This window comes from Octopus bimaculoides, chromosome 4 (genome assembly GCF_001194135.2).
Source record: "Octopus bimaculoides isolate UCB-OBI-ISO-001 chromosome 4, ASM119413v2, whole genome shotgun sequence".
NCBI lineage: Eukaryota > Metazoa > Mollusca > Cephalopoda > Octopoda > Octopodidae > Octopus > Octopus bimaculoides.
The window spans coordinates 52,762,345-52,777,879 of NC_068984.1; the positions used below are offsets into that span (position 1 = coordinate 52,762,345).

The following is a 15,535-nucleotide window of genomic DNA, read 5'->3' on the forward strand; positions in this document are numbered from 1 at the left end:
ATATATATATATATATATACATATATACACTCACATACACAGACACAATGAAGTGTCTTTGAAAATCAGGTATTTTTAAGATATCTTATAATTTATAATAGTTTTAAGTGTTCAAAAAGTTAAATGTATGAAGTAGACGCTTGTTGGTAAGAAGCATCAATAAGAATGTAGTTCCCCCAAAGCTGTCTTCGATGAATACTGTTTTCCCTCTGATGCTGTGTCTGTTTCCCTTATTTAGTAATGGCAGTTCATGTGTATAATTATTACTACAGCACTGGTTAATATCAGTAAGGCACGCATATATAACTAACTCTCTTCAAAAACTCATTTCTGAAATAATAATAAATAAATAAAAAAAATAGTTAACGGAAAACAGCTGAAAAATATTTTGGCCGCTACTAACTATACGCAACTCTCACCTCACTCTGTAATTCAGTCTTTGTTGGCCTGCCTGTTTTCCTCACCTCCTTTCCATTTTGTGTGTGTGTGTGTGTGCACGCGCGCTATTCCAAAGGCGTTAGCAAATGTGAGACAGTTGCGAGAGGAAATTGAAATCTCTAAAAACGTTAATCTATTCCGTGTGCGAGCGTACGTGTACTCTTTCAAGAGTGTTAAAAGTTTATATGAATTTATATATATATATATAATGTGTGTATAAATTTGTCTACACACACGCAGGGTGTGTATATGTGTGAGTGCGTATGAGGGTGTGACTAAAATCTATAGAAAAAAAAAAACACTTCTTACTTTTTCAAAACTTACACAATTTAAAAACTTTAATTTAGTTTTCATTTCTAAACAACAACCAACTGTGTTTTATAACTCTTCATTAACTGAGAATAAAAACTAAAAAGTCTAGAGAGAACAACTATTATTTGTTATTATGCCTCAAAGTTCAACTTTTAGTTGTACCTTCTTAGTTTTATCGTGATTTTTTTCTGTGTTAATATACTTTCATGACCATCTATGGCCAATGTGGGCAGAGACAAGTGATCCGGAGAGAGGAGGACGACGGCATCGGGAGGACGTGCGTGATTCATTGCCGCTATGGTAGAGGGAGGTTTTCATGACGTCATAGCACCATATATGGAATGCTACGCATGGAATGCTGCCAGCAACAAAACGCCAAGAACAGAATCCATATTGAGGCTTTGTCATCCACTGCCGTTCGTCCCTCTGTTAGCCGAAATCTCCTTAAAGTTTCTCTTTAAAAAAAACTTGGATACCACAAAAAGTAAACTAAACAAGTGACTCAATTTTTATTAACAATTTACATACATAATTATATACGTAATTAACATGAGATACATAGATTTAATGAAATATATGTAGTCATACACACATCTATATAGAAAAAAAATATCTACGTATAAATATTTATACAGTTGCGCGTATGTGTGTGTGCGAATAGATTCACTTGTTGAGTAAGTGGTCTGTGGCAGACAGATACAGTTGCGCGGAAGTAACTTATTGGTCAGTGTGTGCTTTTCATTAATACTAAGATGTGGGCGGAACTACGTTGACTGAAGCTGGTGCTGCTGAGACAATGGGGGAGAAATGTCCAGCGGAACCGGACTTGTGCGATGTCGAGGGAGTTGACCTCTCGCAGGAATCCCTCGGTACGTTGGAATCTGACCAAGGCATTGTAGGGTCACAAGACAGCTACACTTCTATACTTCCGGAAGACGGTGCTAAAGTTAAGAAAAAGAAGAAAGATGGCAAAAAGACTAAGAAGAAGAAAAGTTCCAAGTCCAAATCTAAAGACGGAGATTCGAAAGACAGTGATGGCAAAGAACATAAAACAAAAAAGTCGTCGAGTAGTCGACGCCCTGAACCCGAGGGGGGTAACACAACCTCAAATGTCACCATGGACGAATTTGACAAGGTTATTTACAATAATGATCCCTTATTTTCTGACCTTGAGCTTTCCGACAAAGAGGGTGACTCCGAGTTACAGGTGCCGTCCAGGCAAAGACGCCAAACTCGTTTGATGGGTGTGGGTAGCAGTGGAATAGTCATTCCCTGTACCCAGTTCGGCTTAAATTCGAACACCATGATCAAATTTGCAATCATAAGCACTGAACTGCAAAATGTCCTTCAAGTGTCGCTGAAAAGGGTATGGATGAGATGTCTCTTAATATTAAGCTAGCTCCTGATTAATTCTGCATGGCTGATTCACCCATTCTTACTACTACTACTACTACTACTACTACTACTTGTATTGTTACTACTACCATCTTTATTGCTGCTGCTACTACTACTACTACTACTTTTTATTATTACTGCTGTTGTTACTACTATTACTGCTATTGCCGCTGCTACTACTATTCTCCCTCCCTCATCTTTATCAGTGTGTATATTAATGAATACTACTACTACTACTACTACTACTATCGTCATCCGCTGTCTTTTTTTTTTTTTTTTTTTTCTTCAACTGTTGCTGGATATGCATGTCTGCTGTTGCTGCTGCTGTTGATGACGATGAGTTTTGACGACTTCTCTCTTCCACAAACTGACACTTTTCCTTACTGGGTTTTAGTTTAGATGAAAACTTTTTAGAAACTGGTGTGCCTGTCAGTTGTCCTTTTCTTAGTTCTTATTTTATATGATTTTCATACTTTAGAAAAATAAAGTACATATATATCATGTAGAGGACAGTTGAGAGAATAATTCTAAATGAGCACTTATTTATTCTGAAGAAGTTTTAACTAACTTTTATTCAAAGTAATCTTAGACATATTGCTATAACAATTTGAAACAAGAATATTTTACTCATGCATAAAATATTTTAATGTTACTTAACGGAAAATTTATTCATAACGGTGTGCTGAATAATTAATCATTTAGAGTTCAAAAATGTTAAGATATGAAAAATAAGATAATTTAAATACTTTTCAAACAGTTCTCAATGCATATATGTTAATTAAGTATCGTTGCTCTAGATCGATAGAGCTTTAACTTACAAGCAACGGCTGCTGGTCGATTTGAGGGTTTCGATTCTTTAATAATTTAACAGTGATTTAGTGTGTCAGTAAGTGCAACAACATGAAACTTCACACTTGCAAAAGAATTTTAAATTAGATGTGTCGTCAAACTATAGAGTATTGGCATGAGCAACGAATGAAAAAAAAAACCACTTCGCAAAGTTATGTAGAGTTAAGCGTGTATACGTGTCTTGACGCTAGGGAGTCTAAGCAGGCAACAACTCGTATCAGCGATAACTATAAACTGGCATCTCTCCCTCTCTCTTTTTATTTGTCTCTCTCTCTCTCTCTCTTTCTTCTTTTACGTGGGTGTGTCTGTCAGTTGCAGTAGACATATAGCTTTTGCTGCTACGTATTACAGCTTCAACCTCCTCCTCCCCTTTTCACCTGCCGCGACGGAGGTAGGGGTAACAGAATCTTCCTTAAGCCATTTTCTGCTTCTGCCTGAGATTCGTGTTTCCCAAAATAGTGGCCAGGATCAGGTTACTTACACGGGATAGATCTTTCAATGTGTCTCTTTACTATCTACTTGATATTGCCAATTTAAGTATGTATCTGGTAGCTAACTTAGGCTTTCTTGAGTAGGAGTTAGTTCTTGAGAGAACACTATTACTTATAACTAGCTAGATGAGGCTTGTTATTTCTTAGAATAGCTGCTCTTGCTAATGTACTTGGCTACTAAGAATATATGTTGCCTGTTAGCATCTTAACTTCTTCAACAAGCAGGCTTTGAACAACTTTTCCAGTAACGTGATTTAACACTTCAACACACTCAAACAATATTTTTTAAATATCATAGAATTCTTAGGATATAGTTTTTTTTACACAGTTCTGGGTGTGTCCAACATACATTTTCTGAATGCTTTTACTGATTAAAAATTGTTGAATAAATATTCTATAAATGTTTATAATTTTAAACATTAAGGAGTTTATGAAGTGTGGGAGAGGGTATAATAACAGGTAACTTTTACAGACTTGGTGTTTGGATCTAATATTTCATCATCTCTGCTTGTGGATTGCTGCATTTATCCTGTATTAACTTACTAACTACCATTTTTCAAAGTAACCGTTTGTTTCATTTTCAGCAATAATATTCCTCACTAAAAATTCTTTAATAAAACTTTGCAAACTATTTTGTTTTATAGACAAAAAAAATTGTTCTTAAATGGTTACATATAAGTCAATCTTTGATTGAATCCATTAGTACTACAGAGCCTATGCTTATTATTATTATTATTATTATTATTCCAGTAAAAGCACCAACCTAGCAAAATCTTTAATGCACTGACAAAAATGAATAGTGGTATTTCTTTTGGATTTTTACATTCTGAGCTCAAATTCCACTGAGGTCAACTTTGCCTTTCTCCTTTTGGAGTGGGGGGGTCAATAAAATAAGGATCATAGGACTAGGGTTGGTTAATGTAATCGACTAACCTCCTCCCCAAAAATTTCAGGCCTTGTGCCTATATTAGAAAGACATTACTTATTAGTTCCTGTAACTGTAGCATCATCTCTGTATAGAATGTTAGAATATCACCAGTAACATTCTCATGGAGACCTGGTACTGATTTTCTTGGTAGATAATCAGATAAAGATATTTCTTGCCCACAGATATAACACTATGCCTTGAGTGGGATGTGAACACGCAACCAGCAGCTTCATTTCTCCAGTATATTTCTTGGAATGGTTACATTTTTTTGCTTAACTTATTTAATCTTAAGAATGTTTATAGTACTGTATGACTTTACCAAAATAGTTGTAATCAAAGTTTTTTTAATCATTTATAAATACTATAAAAATTCTGTTTGAATTATAACCCATCATTAAAAAGTACTTTTAGCATTTTATTTTTATCTAAAACCTTGAAATTGTTAAAAATCAATAAGTACTTGGGATAATTGCTTGTTTAAATATTTTAACCTTTTTTTTTTTCACAATTTGAAACAATTTAATGTAGTAACATGAATTGTGTATGATTGTTGAAAAGGATAGTTGAACTACAGGTGTATCCATCTTTTCATTCTAGACAAAATATATTGGAAAATTTATAAGTAGATATAATTTTTTACCCCCCAGTAATTTAAGATTAACATTGAGTCAAATCAAAAACACGGATACAGGTAAATCTTCAGTAATAAAATTCTCCAAAATGGCATAGTTGATCTATTAAGTAGTTAATCTAATCTAAAAGTAGTTAATTATCTATATTTCTATATACTTAACTTGGAGAGATATAAATAGTTAAAAATCAAGCATGGTTATGTGGTTAAGAAACTCACTTTGCAACCACATGATTTCAGGGTCAGTCCACAGCACAGCACCTTGGGCAAGTATCTTCTAATACAGCCCCAGGCTGACCAATGCCTAGTGAGTAAGATTTGGTCAAGGGAAACTGTGAGGTAACCCCTCATATATATAGGCACAGGTGTGGCTGTGTTGTAAGAAGTTTGCTTCCCAACCACACAGTTCTGAGTTCAGTTCCACTGTGTGGCATCTTGGGCAAGTGTCTTCTATTATAGCCCTGGGTCAACATTGTGAGTGGATTTGGTGTAGACAGACACTGAAAGAAGCCCATCATGCATATATATATATGTGTGTGTGTCTGTTTGTCTGCCACCCATCGCTTGACAACTAGTGTTGGTGTTTACATCTCTATAACTTAGTGGTTCAACAAAAGAGACCGATAGAATAAGTACCAGTACTTTAAAAAGTACTAGGGTCAATTCATTTGACTAAAATTCTTCAAGGAGGTACCCCAGCATAGCCTCAGTCTAATGACTAAAACAAGTATAATGATAAAGATCTGTGTGTGTGTCCTGCTTGACAACTAGTGTTAGTGTGTTTATTTATGTCCCCCATAACTCAGAAGTTCAACAAAAGAGACTTATAGAATAAGTACACATTTAAAAAAACAAATACTGTGGTCGATTTGTTCAATTCAACCACCAAGATGGTGTCCCAGCATAGCCACAGTTGAATGACTGAAACAAATAAAAAATAAGAGATTATATATTTTGTGAAGATATAATCATGATAATAAAAACAGTTATGGTGTTCACTTTCTAAAAAAGAAAAAAGTCGAAGCAACAATAACTGTTTGTCCAGTAAAATATCGAAAACAGATCAAATAACAAAGCTTTGAGTTATTGAAGCTTAAAAAAGAAAAAGCATGGGATGGAAGATAAAGAAAGCTGAAAGGAAGGAGTATAAATGTTAAAACAAAACGAACTACTTCCTAACCAAACAAAAGATTACATACTAATCAATATAATAAGAGAAAGTAAAACAGAATTTATTTATGGTTTAAGAGTGACAGGTGTGAACAATTAAGTTTATATTATTGATGAGTTAAAATTAGTACTGTTGAATAGAATAGTGATTTAAACAGACTAATAATAATAATAATGTTGATTTATTATTATTATTGTTTTACTTCTCAGCTCTGGTTTGATTCTGTGACAGTGGACAGCAGCCTGCTGTCAGAAGTCTTACAGGGTCTCTTTCTGCACATTATAAGCTTTGATAATTGGATGTTAATTATCATGGAAGGTGTTCAACACCCAAGTACCAATCTCAAAATCCTAGCTGTCCCCAGCAGAACAGTTTTTTGGGCCTGCTCATTATTATTATTTGTTTCATATTACTATTAGTTACATGTCTACAACTTTGATTTTTTTGTTTTTCTTAGTGGCAGAGATATAGTCCATTGTATTGACCCTAATACTTGCTTGACTGGTGCCTATTTTATCAGTCTGAGATAGATGTAAGACAAAGTTGATCCTAAAGGGATTTGAACTCAGCATAAATGGATTTAACTAAATACCTCAACTACTGGTATTCTACTGAATATGCCACTCACCACCCTAAGGATTATTTCTAATTTAGGCACAAGGCCAGCAGTTTTGACATGTGGGAGTTAGTTGATTAAAACAAACCCAGTACTTGACTGATACTTTATTATACTGAACCTGAAAGGATGAAAGGCAAAACTGACCTCAATAAAACTTGAACTTGTGATATAAAGACGTAACTAAATAACACGAAACATTTTGACTGACTTACCATTTCTGCCACCTAATCTTTTTTTGTTTTGGTTTTAAACCATTCAACATATGCACAGTATATTGCTTAATCTACAGTCACCAATTTTTCTGGCTTCTTGAACTGTTTTTGTAGCAAAATAGATAAGAAAAGGTTGCTAGAACATAACTCCTCTTCCTCCTTGTACAGTTCTTGGAGGAAGAGAGTACTGTCAGTAATTGCCCCCCCCCCCCTGTTTCTTTTTCTTGGTGCAGTGTAGCTGATTCTGAGAGGATGAAAGAGAAAAAGAAAAGCCAACCATCCTAAGTACTTCACTGGTACTTCATCTATCAACCACAGGAGAATGAAAGGCAAAGTTGACTTTTATAGGATCTGAACTCAAAATGCAAAAGAGCCAGAACAATTACTGCAAGGCGTCTGTCTGACTGTACTCTAATTTTTCTGCCAATCAACCACTTTACCATTCTACCCTCCAAATCTAGTAATCCATTCTTACTAGAAGGGTGAGATCAACTAGTACATATTTTATTAACACCAAAAGGTTGAAAAACAAAGTCAACCTTGGCAGCTTTTGAACTCAGAATGTAACATTGGAAGAAATACCACTAAATTTTTTGTTTGGAACAGTAATGATTTCAATACAAACCTAATAATGATTTCTTACTTAGGTACAAGGACACAGATATTTAGGATCAAAGACTAGCCTATTTAATCAAATGCTGTACTTGATAGCTTCTTATTTTGTCACTCTGAAAGGAGTCCTGCCAACCATTACAAGATTTGAACTCTCTATGTTTAGGGGTGTAGCTAACTAAAAGCTGCCAGGTATTTTATTTGGCACCCCACTGATTCTGCTATCCATCCTCTAACCTGTTGTGATAGCAAGTCAGAAATTAAAAGGTTATAGGCCTCAGTGGTAGAGAGCTGTTGTTATTCCTTAGTCCCATATCAATCCCTGAACAAGCAGATTTTGATTAAAAGCAAAGCTATGACAACTCTGTCTTTTTATTCACACCTCATAGTAATCAATGTTTTGTTTTTTGTTTAGCAATAGTAGGGTTGTATTTTGTTGGAGATTTAACTACTAATTTTAAGTGGAGTGACCATGTAGAGGCCCTATAGGAAGAGAGCAGTTAGCACCTTACTTAAAAATGGGAGAAACCTAAAACTGAAAAGAAGAAGAAAAAATCATTCTAACACAGTATTTAATAAATAAGATGTAAAGATAACTAAAGACACCACTTGCTGGAGAATGTTTGTCAGTGGAATCTGAAATGTCAAGAAGCAGTAAAGACTACAAAAATGAAGTCAACAAATAAAAGAAACAAAGTTAAGGAATGTAAAGAATGATTTGAAAGAGTTAGATGACTAAATACTTAAATATTTTATAAATAGTCCTGAGAGCTGGTTCTCTCTCTCCTTTTTTTTTTAACTGCTCTGTCGTGTTACACAATGTAACCCTCCAAGTCTACCATGGTCTCTGCCTACTCTGGAATGTTCGTGAGCATAATAGGTCTGAGGCTGTTAGCATCTAGCTCAATCTTCCAACAGTTCTTAAAGCAAAGGGACACTAAGTAGTCCCTATGATCTTTTCATAACATTACCAATTCTGAGAGTGACAAAAGAATCAACCCCCAGTACTTAACTTCACTGATACTTTATTGATTACAGAAATGTGAAAGGCAAAGTTGTCCTTGGCAAGATTTGAAGCTGAGAATCTTTAATAAACCAAAATATTTGAAACAAAGCAGTTACCTATCTCTGGGGGTTGTATTACATTATCCTAGAGCATGGTTAGAGTATAAATTAAATTTCAAGTTTTCTGTCTTAACATATTTTCCTGCTGCTTCATATTTGAAGATTTCATTAACCATGTGTTTATCTTATCTATTTCCTGATAGAATAGAATAAAATAAGGGATTGCCAGATGTTATAAGTAGATCATTTTGGAAAATTAAGATATTTGCAAACGATATGAAGCAAAAGTTATTTATTATATTTTATGAACAGCAAAGAACTAAAAAGTCTAAAAGATTTGCTTGTTCCACTTTAAATGTAATAAGAGCTATTCCTATTATTGTACTGAAAAAACAATTATTTCTAGATTGCAATTTAGACACAAAGTATAGGGAAGTTAATTGAAATATGATCTATATATAACAACATGTATGTAATATCTTTCTTTAAACATAATTTCTCTTTCTTTCTTCTATTCCTACCTATTTTTATTCCATTTACTTATCAATACATGTACCTATTAACATTCAAATAGTTTTAATCACAAAATATTTTAAAGCATAAACTCCAAGACCATATGCAACCTAATTCATTCCATCCCTGACTATTTAAAAGAAAAAGTCCCATTTAGTGATTATTCCCTTTAACCAATCTAATATACTGATCAGGAAGCTTTACACTTGACCTGCTTGAAATAGCAGTCAAATCTTTCTCAAACTACATCCCACTGTCAAAAACAGAAAGGCAATCAAATTGAATGATGTAGTCTGATAAATTGTCAGGAAATACAGATGGTCATTGCTAGAATGCCCTTTGGTCATGAGTGAACTCAATAAGGTATGACTTAGGGCTAAACAATAACAACAGCCACAAGATATACTGTATACCACACCTAGAAAAATCATTGCAAATAGAATTCAATTAGTGACCATTGTATATCCTAATTGACCTAAATACACGAGAAGTCTCTATGAAAGCTAGATTGTCATGGTTTTGATGAAAAAGAAAAAAAAAATAATCATCAACTAAAGAGAAGTCTAAAAACCATTAGCTTCAAATTCAGAATTCACTTGACAACTATTGCCTATTTAGTTCAAGTAAGACAAATATTTCAATACATTGTATCATGATTCCATTAAGATTTTCTACAATGTTTGTTCTACTAATGTTGTAATGCTTTCAGCACCAAGAACCTCTTCCTACATATCTATCAAGTAAAACCAACAGAATGAATTATATCCAAACAACCTTCAGAAAGCAGCTTTTCTTTTCAATGATTGAGAAATATATATTTGACATCATCATCAACAAAACATTTCATGAATTCTCAAGGTTTTCGCATGGATACTTTAACTACTTTTCATCATTTTAAATTGTTACATCATTTCTATTGTACTGATAAAACTGAGTGTTTTTGTTTGTTGTATGTTGTTCAGCAGATTGATTTTTTTTTTATGCATTAATTAGAGAATTTTGGTTGAATTGATCAAATTGTATGCCTCATGGACAAAAAGACTGAAAATGTAAAAAAGAAGTGAAATACTTTTAGTTACTGCTTCCTAAAACTTGGAACACAACACATTTGTTTTTGAATGATTTTATACACACACACAAACATATATATATATATATATATATATATATATATATATATAGTGCTTGTTTTGGAACTTACCATAAATGACTTGCACAAGTGGTGATATTACTCTGTGATTGAAAATTGTATAAATGAGATTAAATTGTCCACACAGCAGAAATATGCTTATACAACCGATTTCAAAGGATTAAAATATTGTGCAGATAATAAAATAGGGTGGCTGATTATGTAGGATATCAGTCAAACAGCTGAAGAGGCAATAGTTCATGTATATTTTGTCACCAATGCTACACTACCAACACAAAAATATGAATAGTTTATCCCACCACCTTATGTAGCTAAAAACAGCTACTATAGAAAGGTATAAGTTATTCAACAATACTAGAATTGACTGCCAACCAATCCTGTACATTTAATGATTCTTTCATCACTATTTCAGCAAGTACTCTAAAGTCTGTGCTTAACTGATGCAGTCATATTAAAACCAAAACAAGTTTTTTCCATAATTGGAAAATAATAATTAAAATAATTTTAACTACTTAGTAATATTTTTTCTTCACTGCATAATTATTTCTAGTTATCCTTTTAGTACTCTCTTGCTACATTAACTTGCCATAGTAAGTTCCAATAATTCTATAAGTAAAACTTTGCAACTGAAAACAACTGAACAGAGTTCAGGAAAAGGAGATGATGTTGGGAAAGATTTAAGTATCTTCATTAAACTCAATGCCTCACAAGTGAATGAGACAGCCAAGTTTCAGTCAGTTCATACCCTTCTAATTTATAAATAAAACAAGGCACATTGGATAATGTGTTCTGGATAAACTGTCAAATTAAAAAATTTTTAAAAAAAAGGTAAAGGATGGCCAAGGCTGGAATATCTTTGATGATAAGACAGCTTATTCAGAACTGACATATGGCCAAACAAGAACAGAATGTTTCTCAAGCTAGTAAGAGAGATTCTACATGATCCGTCTGCTTGAAATAGGAGTCAAATTTCCCACAGATTACACTCTGCTATCTTAAAAATAGAAAAGATACATTAGAGAATGTGGTTTAAGACACCATATTTCATAGCATAAAAGGCACATGGGCAAATTAGATGCAGTCCAATTCAGTAACACATTCAAGAAAAGAAGTTTTACTGCATTAAAACCCAACTTTGCATATATGATGGAGGGTGAATTTTTGAGATTTTTTGAGAGAAAGAAGGGTGTTTTATATACCATCATACATGATACATTATGATGATAAAAAGATCATAACTGGATGGTGCTAAACAGGATACTTCAGAGGAGCAACAATATAAACAGATCTATGGTGGAATATCTTGCTCAGCTTAAGTTCAGCCAATAGTTTTTTTCCTCGGTACTTGAGACACTTTCTTACACTATAAATACTGCCTACCCACAAGTGTTGTTATATGTAATGACTGTAGGAAAAATAACCTCCATCACCAGTAATATTGATTGATTTCTTACATTTGGAAAAACAATAAAAAAAGCTTTTAAATTTTTAAAGAAAATATATGAATTTCTAGTATTCATATCATTCTCCAAGAGAATTTGTAATTAGATGAAATGGTTTACAACATGGAAGAAAAACTAACTTTCAGACTTCAATTTTACTAAGAGATTGGACATCACTGTCTCATAGTGCCAGTTACCTGTTTCTATGGCATATAAGTGACAGAGATCACAACATTCTTCCTGTACAGGACACCAGCCCACAGAGTTACTCATTTACAGATGATTGGACTGGAGTGACATGAAATTAAGTGTTTTTTTGCTCAAGAATACAACACACTACCCAGTCCAGAAATCAAAACCATGATCTTGCAATCGTGAGTGCAACATCCTAACCACTAGGCCATGTGCCTGATTTCTGTTGCTGGACTGCATTTATGCTGGGGACACTGCAACTCCAAGAGTGTTAGCTAACTATATCAACTGTGACTTAACTCTTCTAACCTTGTAACTGAGAATATCAAAATTGATTTGGGCAAACAGAAATATAACCAAGTTCAACTTAGCGATTCTGCAGTCCTTATGCATGTGTCATGCCATAACTAATGCATTTTTTTTTTTATACTTTCATTTTCCAAAACTAAGATAAACAAAGTTCTTTTTTAATCTAAAATATACTCTCCTTCATTTTCTACAATGCTCCTCCATCTATCTAGTAGACTTGCAAGGCCCCTCTTTCAAAGTTCACTTGTCCATGACAAAAAATACTCCTCCAGTACTGTTCTGACCTCATCCACACAATTCATATTTTTTCTGTCCAAATGATTTTGAAGACTGTGGAATAAATGATAATCAGATGGGGCTGTTCCTGCAAATATGGTGGCATCATTTCCCATTCAAACTGCTCCAGCCTTTAGAATGTCATCCTCGCTATATGTGGCTGAGCATTATCCTGGTGGAAGAACACCTTTCATTTTGAAACCAAAGATGGTCATTTTCCTTCTAGCACTGACTTACGCTGCTCAAGTTGCTTGCAGTAGATCTCTTTTGTTATCGTTTGGTTTGAGTTTAGAAGTTCAAAGTGGACTAAACCTTTCATATTCCACCAAACAGACACCAATAACTTATGTGGGTGAAGACCTTTAGCCTGGGGTGCCAGTGTTTCTCCTTTCCCTACCCACTGTCTTTGGTACTTGACATTTTTATAGAGAACCCATTTCTTGTCACCAGTAACTATTCAGTCCAAAAAAGGTTCATTTGTGAGACATGACAGCAAAGAAGAGTACACATTCGCTCTCTGTGCATGATTAGATTCAGAAAGTTTGTGAGGAACCTATTGACCCAATTTGCTGACTTTTCCGATGGTATGCAGGTGTCAATGAATGGTTGAATGACCAAATCCAAGCTTCTCTGCTAGTTCCTTAACAGTTACAATGGGATTTTGTTCCACCAGGGTTTGCAGGACGTCCTTGTCGAGCTCTACAGATCTTCCAGGATGAGGCTCATCTTCTAGGCTGTAGTTTCTGGCTCAGAATTTCTGAAACTACTGTTGACACTGGCTTGTGCTTATTGTCTGATCCCCATACACTGCATTAATATTCCTTGCATTTTCCATTGCGTTCTTGCTTTTATTGAACTCAAAAAGCAAAATATGCCAAATATCCTTATTCACTTCATTATAGCTTTGAAAAAATAACTGTTAAAATTGAACTGCACTCTTCAAAACTTGCACTAAGACTAAGGACAAAGTAAAATTACTATCTGCTTTTATAGCAAGTTGATACAGATAGTTTATCCCATCCCCCTCTGACTTTTAGTTCATGCAATTGAAAAAAACAAGGTTATTTATGGGATGACCCTATATATATATATAACTTACAAAAAGACTTCCATGCTATTTCGATCTACCAAATTTCATTTCAAAAGGCTTTGCTCATTGCAAGACTTATGGTAGACAACACTCACTCAAGGTTCTATATACAGTGGGATCAAATATTGAACAATGTGGTAGCAAATTGAACCACAGAGCTACACATGGAAGCTCAAGTCATATTCTTTTTATTACTGTAATAAAATTAGTCCATCACTATCTTTATGTCCATCCACCCACCACCCTGAAATTCCTGAGGAAGGGATCTGTTTTAAAATTTTCACTTTTTTTTAATATTTTGTAAAAATATTTTTATAGAATATACATAGATAGAAGAAACAGTTATAAAAACAATGTGTTTAACTAGCAACAGTAATTGGGTTTGAAATTACAACAGAAAAATTAAGTAATATAATTAAGCCATAAACTCAATTTATTTTGTCTTTTATTTTAATTCATATTTAAATTCATCTGTTACAAAAGTGTTTTTTTATTATTATTGGAACAGAATATAATCACAGAGTCCTTAGGCAAAACTATTATACTCTCATGTATAAATTTCATTATCATTTTATCTCAGTCCACAGCAAGGTTAACATATTCCGGCTATCTTCAGAATTCATATGTCACTGTCATTTAGAACAGCACTCCTAAAGTTGACATTGTTCAACTACTTGTTGTTTGTGCATAAAATTCCTAAAATGTCAAATATTGTGTAAGTTTCTAATTGTTAAATATCCTGTCCTTTGTACTCTTACTAATAACTCAACCTATATCTAATTGTTTTCTAAGAAATAAGGCACCTGTAACTTTCAAATATGCATCAGCAAGCCAACAAGGCGCATCTACATGGTCGACTGATCTGCTAGAAATAGCAGTCAGTCAAATGGTCATGGCTGGAATGCTTTTGATTATAGTTCTGATTAATGAGGGTTGATCTGGGACTAAATAACAAGAAACAAGCATCATTATTAGAATAAATCAGAAACTTCATTTGTGATTCAACTGCAAATAATATTCCCATGTTGATCTTGCTAATTATTCCATGAATATTATGAAGTTTATGCATTAAATAGAAATAAAATTTATGTAATTTATTCACTAAACCTTGTTCGATAAATATTTCTGTCTGTTGACTGTCTAAGTATTTGAGATGAATTGTTAATAAACAAGAATTTGTAATGAATGACAATTTTTCACAGCATTAACCTTATCTTCAAAAATGAATCACTTATTGATATTTACAGACAAAAATTATAATTATATATAATTAACTGCATCAGATTTGAGTGAGTGTGTGTGTGTGTGTGACTGTCATGACAGCAAAAGAAATCAAAAGATTTCTCATGTTTGTACATAAAATTAATGTTATGTTAAAACAAGTATGAGCATGAGCCTGTGTGTGTGTATAAATGTATGTAATGTATATGTGTGTGCATATATATATAAATGTGTGTGTGTGTTTGATCTTCCTTTTTATGCTCCCTTTTCCACACTTGCATGGGTCAGACAGAATTTGTTGAAGCAGTGTAAACCAGAGCGATGAGAGTCCGACAAAAACTAAATAAAACCTATATGTATTTGTGTATGTGTGTGTGCATATATATATATATATATATATATACATACATATCACTCATCATCATCGTTTAACGTCCACTTTCCATGCTAGCATGGGTTGGACAATTTGACTGAGGACTGGTGAACCGGATGGCTACACCAGGCTCCAATCTGATTTGGCAGATTTTCTACAGCTGGATGCCCCTCCTAATGCCAACCACTCCGAGAGTGTAGTGGATGCTTTTACGTGCCACCGGCATGAAGGCCAGTCATATGTATA

The 15,535-nt window shown here is 33.8% G+C and overlaps 1 protein-coding gene across 36 annotated transcripts in view; it reads left to right on the top strand.

Moving 5' to 3' along the window:
- Positions 1-15,535, top strand: part of LOC106871823 (tropomyosin Tod p 1.0102) — a 50,078-nt gene that overhangs the window by 4,377 nt on the left and 30,166 nt on the right. For 2 of the 36 annotated variants that reach the window (XM_014918502.2, XM_014918500.2), the window contains exon 1: positions 1,159-2,116. The exons of 6 other annotated variants lie outside the window; for them this stretch is intronic. In XM_014918502.2, coding sequence (XP_014773988.1) covers positions 1,547-2,116 — 570 coding nt within the window. In that variant the 5' untranslated portion in view covers positions 1,159-1,546. Of the gene's footprint in view, positions 1-1,141; positions 2,117-15,535 lie in introns of those variants that run through there. 28 more of the 36 variants (XM_014918481.2, XM_014918480.2, XM_014918484.2 and 25 more) reach the window with 23 other exon arrangements.